General features: G+C 34.3%; 4 protein-coding genes and 1 pseudogene across 7 annotated transcripts; 4 read left to right on the forward strand and 1 right to left on the reverse strand.

Annotated features, from left to right (window-relative positions):
* The first annotated feature begins 1924 nt into the window (after window positions 1-1924).
* LOC113116863 (interferon-inducible GTPase 1-like) lies at window positions 1925-3082 on the forward strand (annotated as a pseudogene).
* A 1452-nt stretch (window positions 3083-4534) lies between these two features.
* Window positions 4535-8068, forward strand: LOC113116865 (uncharacterized). The gene is made up of 2 exons (XM_026285185.1): window positions 4535-4575; window positions 5342-8068. The coding sequence occupies exon 2, from the start codon at window positions 5502-5504 to the stop codon at window positions 7785-7787; it is 2286 nt and encodes a 761-aa protein (XP_026140970.1). The 5' UTR covers window positions 4535-4575; window positions 5342-5501; the 3' UTR covers window positions 7788-8068.
* Window positions 8069-8491: 423 nt separating this feature from the next.
* Window positions 8492-11385, forward strand: LOC113116664 (interferon-inducible GTPase 5-like). 2 transcript variants are annotated; one of them, XM_026284945.1, is made up of 3 exons: window positions 8492-8573; window positions 9456-9506; window positions 9797-11385. In XM_026284945.1, exon 3 carries the CDS (start codon window positions 9805-9807, stop codon window positions 10969-10971), a length of 1167 nt encoding a protein of 388 aa, XP_026140730.1. In that variant the 5' UTR covers window positions 8492-8573; window positions 9456-9506; window positions 9797-9804; the 3' UTR covers window positions 10972-11385. The 2 variants fall into 2 exon arrangements, with proteins under 2 accessions (XP_026140730.1, XP_026140729.1); XM_026284944.1 differs by lacking the exon at window positions 8492-8573 and adding an exon at window positions 8660-8708.
* LOC113116663 (interferon-inducible GTPase 5-like) lies at window positions 8512-13438 on the forward strand. Of its 3 annotated transcripts, none has more exons than XM_026284942.1 (3): window positions 8515-8573; window positions 9456-9506; window positions 11727-13438. In XM_026284942.1, exon 3 carries the CDS (start codon window positions 11743-11745, stop codon window positions 12910-12912), a length of 1170 nt encoding a protein of 389 aa, XP_026140727.1. In that variant the 5' UTR covers window positions 8515-8573; window positions 9456-9506; window positions 11727-11742; the 3' UTR covers window positions 12913-13438. The 3 variants fall into 3 exon arrangements, with proteins under 3 accessions (XP_026140728.1, XP_026140727.1, XP_026140726.1); XM_026284941.1 differs by lacking the exon at window positions 8515-8573 and adding an exon at window positions 8635-8708; XM_026284943.1 differs by lacking the exon at window positions 9456-9506 and having other exon boundaries at window positions 8512-8573.
* A 560-nt stretch (window positions 13439-13998) lies between these two features.
* irgq1 (immunity-related GTPase family, q1) lies at window positions 13999-17132 on the reverse strand. Its single transcript, XM_026284946.1, has 3 exons — window positions 16885-17132; window positions 15675-16403; window positions 13999-15155 (listed from the first exon to the last, which is right to left on the reverse strand). The coding sequence occupies exons 1-3, from the start codon at window positions 16893-16895 to the stop codon at window positions 14447-14449; spliced, it is 1449 nt and encodes a 482-aa protein (XP_026140731.1). The 5' UTR covers window positions 16896-17132; the 3' UTR covers window positions 13999-14446.
* Window positions 17133-18246: the final 1114 nt, after the last annotated feature.

Genomic DNA, 18246 nt, shown 5'->3' on the forward strand with positions numbered 1-18246 from the left:
TATACGCATTACCTTACATACATATATTACAAAAACAAAAAAAGAAAAGTAAAACACAGTAAAACACTTCCTGCTAAACAACATTTATGTGGAAATTTGCATGTTTGGAATTGCTTTGTTTTATTTGGAAATGGCATACAAACAAATGTAGGTAAGATGAAAAAAGAAAAAAACATGTAGATAAGATGTATAAGAAATATATATTTTAAAATGCACACACTCACATACAAGAAATACTCTGTTGACTTCTGTTGAAACTGTATTAACACTTGTTTTGTTTTACAAATTTACGGATTATTCTCTTGGGTAATCGACAGTATGTCACTGAATTCATATTTAATTGAGGAAATATTAGTTTTCCAAAATAGTTCTGAGTAGATTTTTAGCCTCAGTTCTCAGATATTCTCTAAACCACACCCTAAGTCCACACCTACACCTTTTTCATAAACAGCTTCCACATCATTTTGAGACATGCAGAGATACCAATATTACCAGCTGTACACAGATAAGGTGAGTTTGTCTTATTAGAAAAGCAAAAATAGAAAAGTTGACTGTTTATTTGTTATGGCTGGGTTTTGGCACAATTTTTGCGATTACATTCAATTCTACAGTAGCCTACATGCCAAATTTTCTCAAACATTTAAATGGTGTCTGTCATAAAAAAAATATGATGGATTTATTCAAACATAAACATAAGAACAGTAAAAAAAATGAATATTTTATAGGGTTCATATATTTAGAAAAATACCCCTCTCTACAGTTTATTTTTATATCTTACTGTTTATGGTCACCGAATATGTTTGTTAGGTTTGGTAAATGTGACGTTACGTTGTTCACAAGCTGTGATATATCGTCTTTGCGCGAGTGAAACACTGATTGAGCTAATACATGAGACAGGATACGGATTGTAAAGTTGTACTCTTTCTTTTAACTTTCCTTCTGATGTTAAATCATGTTTATTTAGTGCTAACTCTGGTATTAATGTGGAGGAGATGATCAGTTCACGTGCTCTACGCGCTCCCGCGTCTGTTCAAATGAAGCGCTACAGCGATCCTTCACTCCACATTAAACGGCGACAAAATGGCATTTATTGTTTGAATACTGCAATAAAATGGACATAAATGGAGATTAAACCTGAGACTTTGTTTCATATTAAAAGCACCAAAGCAAAATGCTTATTGTGATTTATTGTGCCCTTCAGTGTTCAGTCCATTAACTGAAAACAGGCTAGACTAATCGATTATTGGGATTTAAGAATCGATATCATTCCGTTTAAAAAAGAAAATCGATTAATATCTTGATATCGATATTTTTACACAGTCTTTGTCATTAAGATCACAAGTAATCCTGAAGAATTTTTTTCAGGATTTTATTTATAATGCTGTTTTATTGTACAAAATGTAGAGCTTATTTATTTATTGAAAATACAAATATTATAAAATATAAATATATAAAGATGTAGATGCTTATGAGATTCTTCACTCTTCCAGCTGAATTTACAAAAATGTATAAATAAATAATGGGTTACAGAATTTCTAGTGGTTTATATAAATATGAATATATGCATGAATACGACACTCCACTAGATGTCAGCACAACATTACAAAGAACCTTTAAAGAGGTGCACCTTTAAATTCAACAGAAAAACACTATGAGACGAAGTGTATTGTGTTTAAAAAAAGTGTATAAAACGAAATATATACTTTATTTAAAGGAACTGATTAGAACATCATAAGATAAAAGACTAGAGACCCTCATAATTAGCTACAAAAACAATGACCCTATTACTGCAAAATAACTGTAGCTATACTAAACGTTTCACTAGAAACACTATTACTTGCAGTAGAACCCCCAGAATGTTTCTTGACATTTATCTAGATGCTTTGCTGTTTCAGAGTCATCATGTCAGATGAAGTCAACGTCTTTATGGACCCTTTCCTCAAAATCTACACAAATCCTGATCATATAGAATTAGCCAATAATCTCAGAGATATCAAAAAGCCAGAGGAAGAGGACAACAACAAAAATGTTTATATAATTTCCAGACAGTTTATAGACATATTGTCTAATGCCACGGCAAACACAGAAGATTCAGACTCTCTTGGTTTAGAATTACAGGAAATAATTGACTCTCCACCTGCAGAGAAAACAAACAAACTGAAAAGTAAACTGAAAGAGTTAGAGAATGTTACACTTAACATTGCTATAACAGGGATGACAGGAGCAGGGAAGTCTTCCCTTGTCAATGCCCTCAGAGGCCTTTCTAATGATGATAAAGACGCAGCTCCCACAGGAACAACTGAGACTACCATGAAGCCCGACATGTATCTGCATCCCTCCATGCCAAATGTGAAGATCTGGGACCTGCCTGGAATTGGGAGTCCCAAATTTAAAGCAAAGAAGTACCTGAAAGATGTCAATTTCCACACTTATGACTTCTTTCTCATAGTGACCTCTGAAAGATTTAAGGAGAACGACATCGAGCTGGCCAGGGCGATCATGAAGAGCAAGAAGCTATTTTATTTCATTCGTACTAAAATTGATAACGACATTCGTGCTGAATCACACAAAAGAAACTTTGATGAGCGGATGTTGCTCGAAAACATTCGAGAGGATTGTAAGGCGAACCTATTGAGAGTCGGAATACCCAAAATATTTCTAGTATCTTCATTTAATTTGGAAAAATATGACTTTCAGAAGCTCATCAACACCCTCAAAGATGAACTCCCTGAGAACAAGAAATTTGCTCTCATTCAGTCTCTTCCCGTTTATTCTCCAGAGGCCCTCACAAAGAAGAAAACATACAAGAAAAATTGGCTAAATGCATTTGCAGCCGGGCGGTCGAGGCGATAGCTCCCATCCCAGGATTGTCACTGGCCTGTGATTATGAAAAGTTTTTTCAGCAAGTCTACACAGGCTACGGCTTATCAAATCAGTCAGGCGCTATCAGACCAAGTGAACAAACCCGTTCACTTTCTAATTTTGCCATTTTCTTTCATTTGTGTCTGTATATCTAAGTGTGTGTACAGTATGCACTGCATGTATGCTGGATGTGCAGTGAATAAAATACTTATTGATTAAATAATTGATTTATTCTTCTTTTATTTCACTTGGTGTTATTTAGTTAATTAGATGACTTTGTTCATTGGTTTGCAACCTTATTAGATATCTTATTTACACACACACACAAAACTGTTTAAAATAAATGTATCTAAGACATCATATACTTTCCAAACACTAATATTCTACTAAATTCAAATTCTACAAGCTACGCAAAATTTTTTTTATAATAATAATGACTGCTATACGTAAGCATCTGTTAAACTCACTTCTTTATTTATTAAATACTTCTGGTATATGACCTGGAATCTTGCATATTGTAAAGAACAATAATACACAATACACTGCCCCTGGGCAAAATGAAATCATGTTATACTATATGTTAAACACACTATGCACAGTATTTTACTATGATACACATGACCATTTAATATGTTAATACCCTGTTCATTTTGACCATTTTTAACAGATGCCATTCATTGACAAAGTCAATTAAGAGAGTCATTTAAACAAAATCGGGAGTGCACAATTTGTATTCAAATACATAATGTAAAAAAATTAATTAGGTCAAATTAAATGTACTTAATTATGATACATAAACAAAAATATAAAAAAGGAAATATAGAGTTTTAAATTGTGTGTTAGCTCCAGCAAAGTTCAAACAAAAATTTCATCTTTTTTTAGGAAAATAAAATGTTTGCTTAAAGATTGTCCATGGATTAAACACAAGCCTCAATAGAGAAAAAATTTATGGTAAAAAACCCCCACAGAAATATCTTGTTCTACGACATTGAAACTTCTTCAAACACGGCTCAAAATAGAAGGTGCTGAAAGTTGAAAAACATGAACCAGGAACATGTGTGTATATATATATATTGGTTCTGTGGTTTAATCTAAAACATTTTATATTACATTTTTAGTAATGTCAAGCAACATGTTCATTTACCATAGTTGCAATAATATGCATATTACCCCACCCCCCCCACCCCCCCCCACCCCAAAAAAAAAGAAAGAAAGAAAGAAAGAATCTGCTTCCAGAAAAATACTTCCTGCTTAACAACATTCGTGTGGAAATGTGCATGTTCGGAATTGCTTTGTGTTTTATTTGGAAATAGCATTCAGACAAAATGTATATATTATTTAAAAAAAATAAAAGAAAAAGATAAGTTAAGTAGATAAGTTAAAATGTACAGGAAATATTTAATATGGTCAGTAGTTTAAAATGCACATAAACATACACATACAAGAAATACTCTATTGACTTCTGTTGCAAGTGTGTTTTTACATTTACAGACTATTTTTCTGGTAATCGATAGTGTGTCACTGAATTTATATTTAGTTAAGAAAATTTCTGTTTTCTTATGAAGTAGTCCTGGCTAGATTTTTAGCCTCAGTTCTCAGATATTCTCTAAACCACACCCTAAATCCACACCTACACCTTTTTCATAAACAGCTTCCTCATCATTTTGACACATGCAGAGATACCAGTATTATAAACACCTGTGCACTGATAAGGTGAGTTTGTCTTATTATGAATGCAAAAATACAAAAGTTGACTGCTAATTTATGTATTGATCACATATAAAATAAAGCAATCCTGAAGAATTAGAATTCCATATTATTGGTGAGTAGGAAAACAAATATTTTCCAATAGATATTTACTTATAATGCTGTTTTATTGTACGGATTAGTATATTTATTTATGTTTGTTTATTTGAAAATATAAATAGTGTAAAACAGTGTAGGTGCTCGTGAGGATAAGTTTTATTTAATATGGGGCTGATCTACACTTTATCTTGGTAACACTCTTCCAGCTGAATTTTCTTCCCAAATTAAAAAAAAAAAAAAATACCTTTGAATTTGAACGATACTGTGTATATATATTCTCCACTAGATGTCGGTGTAACATTAAAAAGAATACTGCGTTCACTTTTAAATTCAACTAATAACCACTAAGAGAAGTGGCAATAAATTAATTGTACTCACTTAATTTAAAATGAAAATGTAACGTGTTTACTTAAATTATAATAACGTCATATGACATTAATATGATGATTCCTATGATAATTACTTTATATATTTTATACTGAATGGTTTGTAAACTACATGTTTAAATTTCACATGGCTATGTAGACAGCGACATCTAGGCCTAGCCTACTGTAAACAGCGGCTTTATTATACTAACTTATCAAAACATTTGTAAATAAAAGCACTAGTACTACAGAACTAATGTGCAAACGTTTCTCTAGATGTTTCATGGCAGTAACATTTGCTTTTTCAGAGTCATCATGTCAGATGAAGTCAATGTCTTTAGGGACCCTTTCCTCAAAATCTACAGAAAAAACAACAGAATCCTTTCACGAGGACACTGTTAAAAGCTATTAGAGAGACACAGAATTGTTGAAGTCCCTATAGTCATCCAATCAAAACTCATTCAAACTATGGAGAAACAACCAGAGAAACCACAACAAAGGAGTTCATCACTGGACATTGTTGAATCAAAACTTCATGATGTGAAGGAAAGAGAGAGGCTGAGAGAAAAAAAGCAGAGTGATACAAAAAGGCAAGCAGAAAAAGAAATAATAACACATATAACAAATGAAACAACTGTAGATCACTCAGAAAAAGCTGAAATGTGTCATTTTGACATGATACATATGGCACAATGTCTTGAGAAGCAAAGTGAGCAAACCGAAGCTGAGGAACCATGTGAACTTACCACAGAACAACAACATGTAAGAGAAAAAATACAGAGTGATAAAGAGAAGCAAGCAGAGAAAGAAGGGATACATATAACAAATGAAACAACTGAATATCAGTTAGAAAAAGTTGAAATGTGTCATTTTGACATGTTACAGATGGCAAATTGTCTTGAGGAACAAAATGAGCAAACCGAAGCTGAGGAACCATGTGAAGTGACTCCAGAACAACAACATGTGAGAGAAAAAATACGGAGTGATAAAGAGAAGCAAGCAGAGAAAGAAGTGATACCAAATAAAACAACTGAATATCAGTCAGAAAAAGTTGAAATGTGTCAAATTTACATGATACAGGAGGCAAGATGTCTTGAGGAGCAAAATGGGCAAACGAAAGCTGATGAACCATGTGAAGTCACCCCAGAACAACAACACGTGAAGGCTGTTGATAAAGAGGAGGAAAGAGAGCCAAGAATTACAGTTCTGGTGACAAATGAGGAAGCAAAGGGAATAATTGAGTGTGGAAAAGCTACAGACATTCATAAAGCAATGCAACCTGACAGTGTCCAAACAGACAATTGTCAAGAGCCACAAGCTGCTGTAATGGAAAAATATTTTTTGACAGACAAACCTAATAAGAATAATCTCAGTGAACAATCAAATAAAGTCACTACTAATGAGGAAAATGCAGACGTTATGGAGATACAGAAGCAAGAATTGCTCAGTGGAGCGGTGTGTCCAGATGCCAAGGAGTCACAAGATGACACAGATAATGTGTTTCTGTGTAAAGCAAAGGAGAACATTCATTTAAAATCAGAAAGCACTGAGAACAGGGAAAGTATAAACACAACACCTAAAAAGCAAGAAGAGGAGCATATATATGAAGTACCTGATGTTGTACTCACTAGTTCTGCTGAATACATTTATGAAACAGGAAGTTTTAAAGAACCACTGAAACACCTGGACAACGTCACACTTCACATTGCTGTTACAGGATCAACTGGAGCAGGAAAATCCAGCTTTATCAATGCAATACGAGGTCTGAAACCTGACGACATCAACGCAGCTCCCACAGGAGTGACTGAGACGACAGTGACATCAACAGTGTACGCACATCCTACAATGCCCAGTGTAAAATTTTGGGACCTGCCAGGGACTGGAAGTCCCAAATTTAAAGCCAAGAAATATCTAAAGGACGTGAAACTTGAAACCTTTGACTTCTTCATCATCATTTCCTCCGAGAGATTCAAAGAAAATGATATCATGCTGGCTAAAGCAATTAAAGAGAAGAAGAAGTTGTTCTACTTTCTCCGCTCGAAGATTGACAATGACATTCGAGCAGAATCTCAAAGGAAAGACTTCGATGAGCAGAAAGTTCTCTCACATATTCGCGAGGACTGCCATAGAAACCTTAATGATGTGAATAACCTCAAACCAGAAATTTTTCTGATTTCCTCTTTTGAATTGCATAAATATGATTTTCAAACCCTCATCGACACACTGGAGAAGCAGCTACCTGCTCACAAGAGAGATGCTTTGATTTTGTCCTTGCCAATATACTCCTCAAAGATTCTGGATGAGAAAATTGAGCTGTTTATGAAGCAAACCTGGTCGGCAGCAGTCGCCTCTGGGTCCATTGCTGTGGCTCCAGTGCCTGGTCTTTCCATGGCTTGTGATGCTGCCATTTTGCTGGCTTTCTTTACCAAGTGTTACTATGCATTCGGTCTGGATGATGAATCAATAGATAAGCTTTCAGTCAGAGTCAACAATCCATCCCTTAAATCTGTAAGAAAGTCACCTCTAGTGATAGCTATTGGGCAAAAGAAACTCAGTAGTAAGGAGCTATCAGCACTGACAAATAGGGAAGCAGCAGTTAAGTTTGCATGGAGCATGGTTCCTGTTGTAGGTAGTAAAAAAACTGCAGAAATGTCTTACTCCGCAACACTGAACCTTCTGCGAGCAGGAGTTCAGGATCTTGCTGAGACAGCCAAAGAAGTGCTGAAAGTGGCAGGTCTGACTGACGTCTACTGAAATCAGAGACTGAGGTCAGTCAAGAGGTCATGCCATTGATCTTTTTCGTTAAGCCTTTTTTACTTTTTTTACGCAGTCACATTCACTCATAAGTAACTCAGAATTATGCTGAGCTGCATGTTATTACTGTTTTGAACATGTTTTTCCATATTATCTTAAAAATGCCTTAAATTGCTTTTGTTAATTGATTTACTTCCTGTAAAACATTCCAATAAAGGGCAAAATAAAAATTGTTTATTATCTGTTTTTAATGATGTATAGGCTAATGTCTCATACATAATAAAAATTAAACGGTGTTTAGCTTTTATTATAAAAACATTTACTCGTTTTTAAACTGAAGCATGGTTAAACCTTTGCAATGGGCAATTCCTAAGTCGCATAATATATAACCAAATAGCGTGTCAGAATGTTTTTTTTTTTTTTTTTTTTTTTACACAGTTTCACGACTCACGAGGCTGAAATCAAAAATGTCTTTGTTTAATTTACAACTTTGAAAATCATTATAGTGTAACCAATACATTAAAAAGAGACAAAAAAAAAACCCACAATAATCTTATGCTTATTTTTTTTTTTTTTTTTTTTTTTTTGCTAATGCATTTAATGAACCAAGTAATGTGATTTTAAAAATGTAGCGCTGATTTGATTGGTTGTTTGGACTGTCACTCATCGATCGTGCCTTAAGTTTCGTTTCCCCAACGTAAGCACGTCAAGTAGCCTAGGAGAAAGGGAGAAACGCGTGAAGAAGGAACTTGGAAGAAGAAAAGAAGTTCCTGGAAATCGTGACAGGTAAAAGCTCGGTATTTAACAGCCGATTATTTTTCATTTATATTGATTTTCTACCTGTAGAAATTTTACATCGTTTTCTTAAGCATCTCTATAAGTGAAGAGTCACTGGTTTACTGCTGGAACCCAGACATAAAAGTAAGTATAGGCTATCATTTGTTGTCAATTGCTTTATTCAATAGTAAAAATGAACATCAAGTAAATGTTGTATGATAGTATTGTGTGTATGTATACACACACACACACACACACAAATATATATATATATATATATATATATATATATATATATATATATATATATATATATATATATATATATATATATATATATATATATATATATATAAACCAAAAAGTTGTAGGTTACAATTTTTATTGGAGTTTCTGGAGCATTTGCTCTTTTCACACAAGTTTTGATTACCAGATAATTTACTTTAATGATGAACTGCCCTTTTGCTTTATTGACACTATTTTCTTATTTAATGCTGTTCAGTTGCTTTGTTACAATCTATACTATTAAAATAACTTTGTAAATAAAGGTGACTTGACTTGATTAAATATATAAAAAATGTATATCCTGGTTATATAGGCTATTAGTTATAATCATATTCATATATTAAGCCTTTATGATTATAATTGTATGGTTCATTGTCTTTTCATGTACTGTAGCTTTAAATTATCAAATTGTAGTCTACTCAACCAATATATAATTTAACTGCCACATTTAGTATTTTTTGTTGTTTTTGTCAATAAAACTGAATATTTGTATTCATTGATCAGTATATTTTATATGTTTCATAATGCTGCTGAAGTGAATCATCCATGTTTTCAGTTTCCATAAAGTTTGTTTAATGAATCTTTTATGAATTTTTACTCTGACAGGGAAGCGGAGCACCCAGGGCAATACAACATTAAAAGCTCTCCACACAAAAGGTCAGTATGACACTGCTGATATTATCAAACTATAATATGTTATAACTTATTCATTATTTTTATTATGTACAAATTGTAGTTTTATTGCTAAATTGTTATTAATAGACTTTGAAAATACACAATCAACCAGAACAATTGAAGTCTTTGACACATTAAGAATAGAGTAAACACTGTCAGCAAACGCCATTAAAAAATATGATTATTTTACCAGAAATAATTAGCAATCAGGCTTCAAATAAGAGTTAATTTTGAAGTACACATACTTCTATATACATCTACAACTTTTACAGTTTAAAACATGGAAAGTCAAGACCCTGCTGTTGTTGAGGCAGTAAAGGCATCAGGCGAGTCCACCCTGGAGAAGGCCACAGCAAAAGCTAAAGAAAGATTTGACCAGTTAATGAATGTCTCCCTTAACATCGCTGTGACCGGAAAGACAGGATCTGGGAAATCCTCCTTTATAAATGCACTTAGAGGTCTAAATGATGAAGACGATGATGGAGCAGCACTTACTGGAGTCACAGAAACTACAAAGGAGCCCACCATGTATGAGCATCCTGCAGTGCCAAATGTGAAAATCTGGGACCTGCCTGGAATAGGGAGTCCAAAGTTCAAAGCAAATAAATACCTCAAAGATGTCAATTTTCACATCTATGATTTCTTCATTATTTTAAACTCGGAGAGGTTCATGGAGAATGATGTCATGTTGGCTAAAGAAATAAAAAAGCAGAAGAAAAACTTTTACTTTGTTCGTTCCAAGATCGACAATGACATTTTAGCAGAGCAAAGAAAAAAGGGATTTGATGAGCAGAACGTTCTTTCCAAAATAAGAAAGGACTGTCAGCAAAACTTGAAAGAACTGGGAGACCCCAAAGTTTTCTTGATATCATCTTTTGAATTGGAGAACTATGATTTTGAACTACTTCAAAAATCTCTGGAAGAAGAGCTTCCAGAGCACAAGAGATCTGCTCTTCTACAAGCCTGGCCAGTGTGCTCTGCTGAATCTCTGGAGAAGAAGATCAAGATGTTTAAAGGGATGATCTGGGCTGCATCTCTCGCCTCTGCTGGTATAGCAGTCATCCCTGTGCCTGGACTATCAGTAGCATGTGATGCAAGCATTATGTTGCTTTTCTTCACAAGATGCTACTATGCATTTGGTTTGGATGAAAGATCACTGACAAGGCTATCTGAAAAAGTGAACAAGCCATTGCTGGAACATGTGGCCAAATCAAAGTTGGCATCTGCCATCCGAGAAAAAGCAGTGGCCAGAATACAAGTCTCTGCTGCACTTGCATCCCTTGCTACTATTGAGTATGTTGCAAGTCTCTTTCCAGGTGTAGGAAGTGTTGCTGCTGCAGGAATATCCTTCGGTACTACTAATTACCTCTTGAGAGAAGGATTAAATGAACTGGCAGAAATTGCTCGAAAAATAAGAAAGGAGGCTGAGCTGGACACACTATGTTAGAATTTGTAGATGTCCTAGCCATTATTTGTTTAAGAATGCAGTCATTAATTGGTTTTGTTGATTGATTTAATTACTATAGAGAAAATATGCATTTTCTGCTTCTGATATGGACTTAATGGCTGTAGCATGTTTGTTAGATTGTGTGCTGTTTATGAAGGAGATTATAGTATCTCCATGTCTTCATACAGTACAGTATTCAAAGATTAGATTACAATGTTCATGCATGGAAGCATTTCAGAAATCACTGACACTTTTATTTAATATCATACTACGTGTTGAATTATATTATACAGGCAAGTATACTTTTTTTAATTGTTCACAATTTGTGTTAATTTTCAATGCTGAAATCTGGAAAATGTTAAAAGTCTCACATGATGTATTGATTCTCATTCAATAAAAATGTGTTTAAAAACCTTTTTTGTGATACATTTTTCTATATACACACCTACTTTTTTATATTTCTAATCATTTTACTCAAGGTTATTTACCTCAAGATTTCAAGATAAAGGAATAAAGCACATTGTGTTATACATTAACAGTCTCAGTTGTGAGATCAGGTAAAGTTACACTGAAAGAAAAAAAGTTGCAGTTACAATGAAAACTTGCAATAGTGAGATGTAAACGGGAGATGTTAACTCGAAATTGTGTCAAATAAAGTCACAGCTGTCCATAACCAAGCAAAGGAAAAAGTCTTGACTTTACTGTAGTGAAGTTACTTAACCAATCAATGATTTATACCTACTATAATTTTACAGAATTTTACAAGGCATAATGACTGAAGATTCTTCCGCTGACTTGGATTTCTCTGGAGCTTTGCAGAGACTGAGAGAACATGACCCAAATACCGCTGTTGCAAAGGCTAAAGAGGAACTGCACAGTCTTGACAGTGTGACTCTGAATATTGCAGTGACTGGGGAAACAGGAGCAGGAAAGTCTGCCTTCATCAATGCATTTCGAGGTCTGAATGATGATGATGACAATTCTGCACCAACAGGAATAACCGAAACAACAAAGGTAGCTACTATGTACACCCATCCCGCCAAGTCAAATGTCAGACTGTGGGACCTGCCAGGGACTGGGATGCCTAATTTCAAGGCGAACAAATTCCTCAAGGAAGTGCAATTTGAAACGTATGATTCATTTATCATCATTTCCTCAGAGAGGTTCAAGGAAAATGATGTCTTTCTGGCCAAAGAGATTCAAAAGAAGCAGAAGAGGTTTTATTTCGTCCGGACTAAGATTGATAATGACATTCGGTCAGTGTTGAAGACAAGAAGACATTTCGATGAGCAACAGGTACTCTGCACAATTAGAGAGGACTGCCAGAGCAACGTGAAGGAGCTAGGAAACCCCAAGGTGTTTCTGATATCCTCTTATGATTTGGGAAAATATGATTTCCATGACCTGGTAGATACCCTAGAGTCAGAGCTTTCAGAATACAAGAGATTTGCTCTGGTCCAGTCTGTGCCTGTGTGCTCTCTGGCTATGCTAGAGAAGAAGAAAGAGGTTTTGGAGAATTTTATTTGGCTTGCAGCACTGGGCTCAAGCCTGGGTGCTCTTATCCCATTGCCTTTATTATCTCTGGCCATTGACAAGACGGTTTTGTTGACCTATCTCGTAAGTTGTCATAACGCTTTGGGTTTGAATGAGCAATCACTCATCAAACTGTCAGAGAGAGTGAACAAGCCTCTCTCGCAGCTAAATTCGGCTATAAAGTCTCCTATAGCATTAGCATTAGTAGACAAAATGGCAATTAGGCCTCGTACAGCTATGACAAAACCAGTGAAAAGTTTAGAGGATCTGCTTGATGCTAGATTACTTGTAACCAGTTTTATGAATGCGACTGAGGCCTTCAGATCAACATACAATGTCTTGCAAGGGGCTCTAAATGAAATGATAAATGACATGAGACAGGTCCTTCAAGCTGCAGGTTTGGATTAATAAAAATCAAGCTAGTACAGCAGAGATGCATGCAGTTCAATAGTTGGAATTATATTGAATATTGTCCAGTTATGTTCTTCATATTTGATTGTAGTGTATGTCACATGGAATGGAATACATAGAATAATATGCATTTAGACATCTAAATGGGTAAAATGTGTGATTGTTTAAGGGAATCTGGTGGTTTGTGCGAAAAAGTCTGCCTACTTGCTATTATACCATTATGTAGATTTTAGGACTATTAACTGAAAATGTAATGTTTTACTTGTTTTACGGTGTATTAAATATGTTTATGTTACCTTCTACTAAACAATACACATTTTCTGTATGTTCTGGGTTTTTAAATACATGTCAATTGGTTTTATGTATATTGTTATATACTGAGACAAAAGATAAATGGCAGTGGCAGGTGTTGATTTTCAGGATTTACTAGTTGTATGTGTATTACAACATCCAGGCTCAAGGGCACTTGTATTATTGAAAATATGTGTGGTTACGTCCGAAGTCTAAATGTAATAAAATTTAATGAAAAGATTTATTGTCATAATTTCTATTAGCAAATATATATATTATGATTGTCAGTTGTTAGCATCACTTTTTTTCATGGTGCTACCTAAAATGTATTGGCAGTTAAACTGTTGAATTTTTATAGGTATTTGTTTGTATAGTAAGCAGATGGGTGTGTGAATACAACCTTTACTTTAAAGGTTTATTTTTGGACTTTTTATCAGCTTTATGACGCATTTGCATTTTATAAAGGGTTTTTGTAAGGTGTGACTAAGCTGTTTATTTGAGTTTCAAAGTAATAGATCAGTCTGGTTCTTATTACTGACACTTGGCATAGAGGTTTTGTGTGTGTGTGTGTGTGTGTGTATGTGTGTGTTGTTACCCCTAACAACAAGACAAATATAGACGTAGACCTGGAGAGTACACGTAAATATCAAATTACTTACAAATTTACGAATAAATTATTTCTATGATTTTCAGGTTCACAAAACAAAATCTAATTATTATGTTATAGTACAACTTACCCACAGTCCATTAAAACTTTTTTATGGTTTGCACAACAAGAATGGAAGCATGGTGTATTTTTCATAAACATTTTAATAAACAAGAAATAGTCCTAACTGTGAAAACTGCACTTATTGCAATTAATACAAACATATATTACAACAGTATATTGAGATCAACAGCTCACGTTTTTTACTGCAGAACAAATTCTACAAATAATTTTCTGTTTCCCAACTGTGTATCTTCTATTCTTTTGCAATAATTAGGACAAAGCAATCTTAGCAAAACGTGGTGCCTTGCTAACGTTTTCTTTATGTATTTATATAAGAGATCTGTCACAGACAAAAAATACAGAATTATACAGTATAATAAACAATTAAAGATTATTTGTTAATTTTATTAATATATTATATTGCACACCAGTTGAAAACAGCAGTTATGCTATAATAAGCTTGAATAATTAATGGTAAATTAAACAGAAGTCTGCATCATATCTTACATTTCTAGCTACAAATGTTTTTATTTATGTTTCCTTACTGTTTTTGATATAATATGCAAAAGCACTTGTCCTGACAGTGTTGAGGTCACAGGAGAGTGCAGTTTCCAAACCTACAAAGTCAAATGCACATCTGTCGAGACTGTTGATGAGAAACATCTGCTGAGCAGACAGTTTGGCCATCTGAAGCTTCTGGCTATATTGTGCCCGAAGCCCATCAGGTATCTCAGTCTCATCACAGCACAAGTCACTTTGGGTCTGTAGATGACAGTCAATTTTGGTCTGGACCAAGAGGTAATGCTTCCTTAATTCTTCAACTGCTTTAGCTAGTTTTAAATGCCGTGCTTTCTGCCAGTCTGATACAATGATGATATAGAAGTCATAACAATTCAGGTGTTGTTTCATCTCATACATCGAGTAATCCATGACCCCCTCTATACCAGATATGTCCCAGAACCGGACATCTGGGTATCCCAGACTCATTGCTGGGTTGCTGACGGACGCTGAAGCCGCACCACACTCTTCATTCTTCAACCCAATTAAGGCATTTACCAAACTGGACGCTCCAGAGCCTGTCTCACCCAAAACTGCCACATCTAGCTGAAAGTGACTCAAAGCCTCCAGAACAACACTGACTTTCGCAGCTCCAAAGCCTGTGCGCTTATACATATCCTGCAATGCTTTGATGTCCTCTGTTTCAAGTTTCCCAGTCTGTTGGATGTGACTGGTAGCATACCTAAAATAATACAAAAATAAAATTACATTAATGTTAGGATGAATGAGATTTGAAATATTCATTATTTGCCCTCTTTATTATTTCTATTCTATTCCGAAATACATGCAATGAACTCATCTATGATGACAATGTTCTTAATTTCTGAATCAAAATGAATTGTTCTTTTTGATTTGGGGTATTACATAAAAAAAAACGTTAGGGTGATTAAAAACTTTTATCTGCCAAATAACAATGATATGGTTAACCATGATGAAACAGAAGAGGAAATTATATTATAGGGAGGACGCCAGCAGACCCTTGTGACAATATGTCAGGGGCAGTAAGTCTATAAAATAATAATAAACAAATAAACATTTTATTATATAATAGGACTACATTTTGCAGGAAAATAATATACTATCCTACTTCAAACTTTCACATAATTTCATGTTTTCCTAAAAATGGTATAAAAGTTTTAAGCTCCTTATGAAGCCAACACAGTACCATTTACAACCATGTAATTACAGTATATCCACTCACCAAGCCTTTATCCATCCTCCATGCAAAATCTTGTCCAGAAAATCTGAAAACAACTCTGCTCTAAGTTGAAAAACATCATCCTTAAAAGTGTCCATGAGGTTCTGCATCTCATACTTTTCTGTCTCATGGGATGACACTAGGAACACATGGGGGTCCAGTTTCTTCTCTTTCAGATATTTCTCACAGTCTTGTCTCATTTGATCCAGTGCACGTATCTGGGAGATTTTGCTTTTCTTTCTACGCAGATCATTATCAATTTTTGTTCTAATGAAATAAAATGGCTTCTTTCGTTGCTTTATTTCATCAATCAACAGCATGTTGTTTTCTCTGACTCTCTCTGACATCACAACCATGAACATGTCATACAGGTCAAAGTTCATTGTCGTTACATAACTCTTGGATGCAAAGGAAGGGGTGCCCATCCCTGGAAGATCCCACAGTCTGATGTGTGGGAGATTTGGATTCTGATACATGGTTGCTTGCTTTGTGGTTTCCACCGCTCCGGTTGGAGCAGCCCCTGTGTCATCAGGATTCAATCTGAGGATCGCATTGATAAGAGAAGACTTTCCTGCACCAGACTCTCCAGTCACAGCGATGTCTATCTTAAAACGGTCAAAGACCTCCAACAGAGACATAAGCCGGTGGGGAATTTCTTCAGGTCTTTCCGAGGCAAACAAATCCTTGATTTTGTTGAAACGATCCTCTTGTATTTTTGCTGGCATGTACAATCTATATAAAAACATGACATTCTGTCAATACTTTACATTCTGGTGAAATCTCACTCTTTTAAAGGTGGCTCAAATGTGACATTTTGTGTATTATTTATGAGTAATGAATCCAAAACAAGAAATGGTGCCTCAAGTATTTTTACATGGTTCACAAATAAATCTTTCTCGTTTCATTACGCTGCGATTCAATATTTTTAGATAGGACTTGAGTTATAAGATACTAAAACACCGTCGACCTATACCTCGCTTCTAGCTGCTTTTTAACACTTTTTAATATGTCTTGTCAAGTTATAATACAGTTCATCAGTAAACGGCCCAAGTTAATGATCTTGAAATAAGCGCAGCTTTACTGTATTTTAATAGGAACTGTGCACTTGTCAACTAGACGGTCTTATAAGTGACACGTAAGAAAATAACATAACATACATAAATATGTGAAAGTTGTTATGTTTTTGAAAAGACTGACAAATATATCCACTCACCGACTGTCCATGGCTCTGTCGTGTATGTTGGTTTCTGTTTCCACGAAATCCAAGGAAATCGAAACTAGGCTAATCTATGCGATGTGCGATAAACACATAAAAACAAAATTAAAGCACTCTCATAATCAGACTTTGTTTTCAGGTTGCTTTTAAAAACTGCCAACTTTACAAACACGAACCCGTTTCTTCAGGCTAAATAACAAACGTAAACACTTGCGATTTCATATAAAGTGACAGCAGGGGGGAGGAGGAAATGACGTTTGGAAAGCGAATTTGAAGACGTGTATGGGCCATTCTACAGAACTACACATTTCTAGTAATTATGCAGTTAATGAGGGTATCATACTGTATTTTCAGAAAGTTTGGGAATATTTGCCCTCTCTCCAAATTTGTCACCACTGAAACACAGTAATAATAATTTAATTAGAAGGTTTACATTTAGTCATTTGGCAGAAGCTAAGGAAAATCAATAACAATTACATTTTAACAATATTTCAAAATGTAATTTATGATATTTGTATCAATTTGAATCCAATTTTTCTTTGTAAAAGGCAAAAAAGGTGATCATACTGTTTGTAAAGTTAAGGATTCATTAGTCTGAATATACACTGAATAAAAAACTATCATATTATTTCAGTTGATAATTTAGTAGACTTTATTTTTGACAAAACATCCCATGTTTCGGTAGTGACTGCACATTTTTGTTAGTGATAGTGATTTTAAGGACCACATCACATTAGAATTTTAACTCACATACCAGAACATACTGCAATAGAAAAATAATTGGATAGCTGTACTAATAATTTGCAAAGAAAGTCAAATAAAATATTTTTTAACTCACTTTTTAAAAGAATTAGATCTTTTAAAAAATGTAAAAAATATATATATATATATATATATATCAATATCATCTTCATAAGCTAATATGTAGGGTTTAATAAATGATGATTTTATATTAAGCTTATTGATATTTTAAATACTATTGTGGGTTTCAATAGATAATAGAAGGATAATCTTGGTAAACATCTAAGATTTGAATAATTGCTTTTTAATTATTATTATTATCATTGTATTTATTTATCTATTTATTCACTTGGGGGATGCACCAGTTCTAAATGGCCGGTAAACTAATTTAACTAGTTTAAGATGTTAAACTTTATTTTTTATTATTATCATTATTATCATTATTTGTGTGTGTTAAGTTATACTACTGTATCCAGGTCATTGATTCAACATATAGGCATGTTTTCAGTTTTTGTACTCCAATGGGGCACCAATAGATCACATTTTGTATGGCTTGAAAGTCAGGTTTAACTTAACCTTGTCACACTATAACTGTAACGGTGACAAATCATGTGAAAC

The sequence above is a fragment of the Carassius auratus genome, chromosome 16 (assembly GCF_003368295.1).
Source record: "Carassius auratus strain Wakin chromosome 16, ASM336829v1, whole genome shotgun sequence".
Lineage (NCBI taxonomy): Eukaryota > Metazoa > Chordata > Actinopteri > Cypriniformes > Cyprinidae > Carassius > Carassius auratus.